At 27.8% G+C, this 5,829-nt stretch overlaps 1 protein-coding gene across 1 annotated transcript; it reads right to left on the bottom strand.

The window, feature by feature from the left end:
• Positions 1–363: 363 nt before the first annotated feature.
• Positions 364–2,617, bottom strand: LOC108773857 (RCC1 and BTB domain-containing protein 1). Its single transcript, XM_018539805.1, has 5 exons — positions 2,471–2,617; positions 1,950–2,071; positions 1,768–1,868; positions 1,543–1,697; positions 364–498 (listed from the first exon to the last, which is right to left on the bottom strand). The coding sequence occupies exons 1-5, from the start codon at positions 2,615–2,617 to the stop codon at positions 364–366; spliced, it is 660 nt and encodes a 219-aa protein (XP_018395307.1).
• Between the last annotated feature and the right edge of the window lie 3,212 nt (positions 2,618–5,829).

Here is a 5,829-nt window from a genome sequence, read left to right as displayed (position 1 = left end):
CAGGAGGAATGCTATTGGTTTGTAATCAGTATTCATATTTATCATTGTTCCTATTTCTCATTCCTGTTTTGTTAAAGCATGCAAAGCTTGTTCTCAAAGACGACTCTAATTTAAAAAATGTTTAGAAATTTTCACTCTTAGTCAGACAATATATTTCACGTTTCTATGATTAATATTTCAAGATATTGTTATTCGTAATAAATTTAACTATGAAAATACAAGGATTTATGTGTATATGTGAGTGCGTATACATATGTATATGTATATTTCTCAGAGATCAAACTTTACTTTGATCATCCAATTCTTCTTTGCAGTCTGGTTCACTTCCGTCATATTTTTCAAATAGAAGTTAAATAATCCACATCAATTTTCAAAGAACTCGTTCCGTCTAGTTAAGAACTTAATTCGACTTTCATTATCCAAGTTTTGAAAATCTTCAGTCTGGATCACTTCCGTCACATTTTTCAAATAGAAGTTATAACAATAATTCGTCAATTCCTAAATAATAGACACCATACATGTAAGTAAATAAAATAACATGTAATATATATGAATATATAATATATTTTTGTCACATTGAAAGAAAAGATTGGCTGCTTTATTAAATTAATAATAAAATATAGTACAGCAGTTTTAATTGGCTGCAGAAGCCAATTTTTTCTTGATTACGATAGTCATACACAATAGCTGCTACGACCAAAAATTTATTGCACTGTCATATTCAACCAGCCGTTTCTTCCAGTGCAGGTGATTTAAAATAAATTGAGACTAAAAATAATGTTGAATAGTATTAAAATATACTTGTCTGTGAAGTGTAAGACACGGGTATTTGTCACACGCGTTAAGTTTTATTATGTCGCGTATAATATAAGTAACGTTAAGAGGAAAAAAAAACTTTATTTAATATTAATTTCTGCAGTACTTTTATCTTACAGGAAAACCCATTGAAATGTAATATACCAATCTAATTATTATAAACTATGAATATATTGTCTTATTGAGGAAAGTAAGGAAAACACATTTTATTTTAATGTGCCCTATTGCACGTTTACAGAATAATAAAACATCTCTTCGAAAATAGGTTGCCTTTCAAAGTTATAACTGTGAGAGATATAAAAAAAATGCTTGAAACTAAAGTTCAAAGCATTTTAAAGCACAATAACTCTGAAAAAATGGTTTAAATAACAAATTTTTATTTATAAGAAATTAAATTCAAAAATATTAACTTAGTTTTAATCATTAATTATCTTCTAAACCATTGAAATACTATTTTAAAAATTTATTTCTCTTTTTCATATTTCATTTCTTCTTTCTATTTTCTTTTTTAATAATATTTGCTTTATAACACGAAACTCAAACGGATTATTTTATTCCTTAAATGTACAATTCCGATTCATATAAAGAAATATGTTTTTTTATTTTTATTTACAAATCATATTAAAAACTTATCAAAATCAGAGAAGACATTTACATTTACTTTTTTAATAAAAGAAAAAATATTCGTCATGCGCAATAGAAAAAAGGAAAACAATATTCAATTACCTCTTTATGTTTATCTGGCAACATTTTTTCATACACTTTGTTAACAAGGTTGAAAAGGTCTATAACGTTTGATACGGTAATTGCTTTCCTTATTGCTGGAAAACAATCCATCTCGAGATTTTTCTCCCCGACATCATCAGCCAGTACTAAGAGATCTGCAATGAAAAGATATTTTAATCAGTGCAACTAACAATGTATTTTGCGTTATATTTAATTCAAACTCACCTAACAAGTCATGTACAGATGCTAGATCGAATTTGCCAGTATATAAATATTTAAAAAAGGTTTCATACACTGCATATACATAAATGTCACGATTGATGATGCTATGAAGGAAAAAATTCAAAAAAATGATATAAATCAATTTAATATTAAAAAGCTTTTAAGCAAATATGTGTTTTTCATACCTTTCTGTACTTTCAATGTAGCCGAGCAATGTTCTGAAATACGAACAACGAATCTTCAAGATAGACTTGTGGACGTAAATCATGGATCTGTTTCTGTTTTTTATCGTAAGGTCACTCGTTGACTTTAAAGGCAAGAAACAAGATTTGTTAAAGACGTCATATATCATATAGGTACATATTATTATCTAAGTATTTTCTTTAATTATATACACATAACTGATAACATATTATAAATATAATGTATGATTATACATAAATATGGTGTAATAAGGCTAAAAATGACACTTAAAATAGCAAATTACAAAGCGAGAGAAATTGTTATAACGTTGCAAAATGTGCCAAGAATTTACAAAGCTAATATAGTATGGAATTATAACGATCTACAATTGATTCAAATATTTACCAATCTTTTACCGATGACTTGCTTAAAGTTTTCAGCATGTCATCAGCTACAAGAGTTTAAAAGATCTCTGATATTTTTTTAAAATGGAAATTGAATTATAAATAGAATAGAAACTAACCTCATCGTTGAATGCAGCTTCCAAATCATTTAATATGTTACATTCCTCATCTGTAAAATCATGAACCATGGACATTGGTGAATGGGCATTATTTGTGTTGGATATGTCAAATATGTTCGTATATTCGCAGACAACATGGTTCCTCATTTCTACTTTACAAATTCGACCCCACAAATAAATAAGTCCATTTTCACTGGACTTGACAATGCTACAATTTGCCATGGTGGCGATATCTGATGCTTTCTTCATATTAGGTATATTCAACTGTCAATCATAAAATTCTCTGATATATTTTATATTTCAGAATACAATTACAGTAGCACATAATTTACCATAAATGGATGATGTCCGTAGAAGATGGATCTGCTATCTCTTCTATTAGGTACTAATTGCCAATGTTTGTTTGAACCCCACGCATACACTTTCCCTTTATCAGTCAAAGCAAGTGTATGATATTTTCCACTGGCCACTTTGACTAAGTATTAAGATTAGAGAAATGATATTAATCTACATTGCTTGCAGCCATAAATTTTTCGATATATCCATATGTTTCGCATTGTAAGAAGCGTATTTTAAGAAGAATTACCAATTGATTTGCTTGAAAGTTCGGTTATTTCCAATGGATTTCTTGAGAAGATATACATTTCAGGAACACCTAGTTGAATGTTCGCATTATGTCCCCAAGTGTATATTTTACCAATATTTGTTACCATCACAAAAAAGTTTTTTCCGCAACTCATGCTTGTAATCGTTTGATATTCATCTTTGATATTTATTTGATAAATACCCTGACTCTCTCTAAACCAGTGATTGGACATTTTGTAATATACCTAAATTAAATGACAAATATATGTTTAAATACAATCCGTGAGATTAATAATTATCATTGTTACTATTTATATATATATATATATATACTTTACCTTGCCATCATCAGTTAAAATGAGAAAAGAGCCATTATTGGTGTCACTTGCGGTTTTCACAATCCTTGTATTGCTCCAATCAAATTTATGTGGTACATAACGTATTGAAGGTTGTAACGTACTCCATATATATCGCTTGTAAAAGATAAGATGATCATAGATTTTATTCTATTGGATTAATTATAACAGTATGGTGCATTTATTTGAACATGTTAATGTCATGCATACACTGTAAAAAAAAGTACGTAAAATTACATAAATAATATGTGTAACAATTACACAATTTATGGTGGAAATATGTTAAATTGTGTGATTTTACAAAAATTAGTTCATTTTACCTCTGATAATGTAAATTTATCTTTACATTGTATGGAAAATTACAATTACAAATTAAGAAATTAATTTTCTTTCAATATAGAAAATTTACAAACGCGTGGAAGTTTACAACTATTATAGTGGGTCCCAAAATTACCCACTATGACTGTTGTAATTTTACATGAAATTTTTTTACAGTGTATATAAGGTCTCGAATATTCATTTCAAACAATTCGGTTTGATTACGGTTATAATCCGAAACTACTCAACTTTCGGTTTTGGTGTAAGTTTCAATTCTTTTAAGTAGTAACGGTAAATAAATATATAATTATCGAAAATTACCGAAACTGATAGTAATCAAGGATTAAAATTATACGTTTTCACGGAGAAAATTATACGTAACCCGTTGGGGATGTTTGTTATTATTCGATAATACGTTACTCAACAAAATTAAAAGATATTCTAGAATAGGCAAACTTCGAGGTAGAATAACTTCAACAAAAATCATCGTAAGCCTATTGCTCGATTACGTACAAACACTTTTAAGTACAAATTAAAAATTAAGTTTAAGTAAGAAGATACGTAATTTCTATTCTTAAAGCAAAGAAATATATTTTAAAGCAGAGAATTTGTTTTCAAACGGGGAATTTGTGTCCTGAAATAGAATTTGTGTTTTGAAATCAGAGAATAATAGAATAAATAGTATAAGCAATCAAGTAGGCAACATAATAAATATAGACAATCGAGTAGTATGTAGCAATATTTGTAGGCAATAATACATGTAGGTAAAAATAATATCGTTTCTGAAATTTTTATTTGTGCGCAGGTTTATGTAGACATTCGAGCTATAGGCAAATGAGATGTAAACAAACGGTGCAGTAGGCAATCAGTTTGTAGGCAAACGGGGTTTTCCTTCAAATTGTTATCCGAAATTTTTGTTGCAAGTTCCTGATTCTAATTACAATATATTTACTTTTTTATGGGATTATTAGATTGTATATTGAGAATTTAAGTATAGAAAACACACGTCATAATTTCTATTGTTCTAATTTCTATAATATAAAAATTAGAACAATATACATTATTTATCAAAGGATATAAATGTATACAATCTTTATTCACATTCCATATATTAAATAAATTATATTATACTTTATACTCTACATATACTTTAATTAATAAACGTTTAAAAAGTATTTTAATACAAAAGAATTAGAATAATTTTATATTTGTTGAATAGCGTTTAATATTGTTGAATATGGTATTATCTCATGATATTTAAATACTTAATATATACCTCTCCGTCTTCTGTTATCAAAGCAACGGCTGACAAACCGGGATGGAAAATTACTAACTTTATTTCTTTGGTGAACATATATTCCACTTTTGCTATTACGTTACCGTGAATGGGGCTTATAAAGCCCCAATTGTTCTCGCAGTACAGGCACGATTTCAATAGAAGGCTTAAATAAAAATAATTGCTATTATCGGATATGTATGACCGTAAATATTACATTAAGTATAATTAAATAAGTAAACATATTTTGTCTACTTCTTTCGCGCGAATATTAATAAATAATAATTTTAGAAATTCAATTAAAAATATGTAAATTGATTTAAAATAAACTTAAAAAGAACATGCTCTGCAACAGAGGGAAAAAATAAAGAATTAGCAAATGGAGATCGTAGATTTCCTCAGTTAGAAATTATATTTTTGAAATAATTCCTATTTTATTTCGGTTATTGCTCAAGTATGATTGCTTATGCTCTTTGTGTTCATAGCTTTAATGTTTCATCATGAAATATACTTTTTGTAACATATTTAAGAACAGTTATCCCGATACTACGTAGCTTTCGAAAAAAAAATGCCTTTCATTGTTATACATAATTTTAAAAAAGGTGATTATGTATAACTTTCTCAGTAATACACACTGGAATCACATATGCTCATGAAATAAGAATTTTAATTGATTATTTATCATATAATTTTTTTATGGCGCAAGAAGAGTTAATTGATTATGGAATTAGGTTTCTTTACCTGCAGCTGCACTGTAAGGTATTTAATCCCTACTTTAAATGTGCTCTCTCTCTCTCTCTCTCTCTCTCTCTCTCTCTCTCTCT

This window comes from Cyphomyrmex costatus, unplaced genomic scaffold (genome assembly GCF_001594065.2).
Source record: "Cyphomyrmex costatus isolate MS0001 unplaced genomic scaffold, Ccosl1.0 scaffold223, whole genome shotgun sequence".
In the NCBI taxonomy this organism is placed as follows: domain Eukaryota; kingdom Metazoa; phylum Arthropoda; class Insecta; order Hymenoptera; family Formicidae; genus Cyphomyrmex; species Cyphomyrmex costatus.
The sequence above is the reverse complement of the archived record's forward strand: the minus strand, read 5'-3'. Positions and strand labels throughout refer to the sequence as shown.

Bases quoted from the DNA above. Each gene is read 5' to 3' on its own strand.
- LOC108773857 (XM_018539805.1), bottom strand. From the start codon at position 2,617: ATGAGGAACCATGTTGTCTGCGAATATACGAACATATTTGACATATCC. The intron at 1,869-1,949 runs GTATGAAAAACA...TTTCCTTCATAG, and splicing joins TACATTGAAAGTACAGAAAG to CATCATCAATCGTGACATTT. The intron at 499-1,542 runs GTAATTGAATAT...TCTATTATTTAG, and splicing joins TGCCAGATAAACATAAAGAG to GAATTGACGAATTATTGTTA.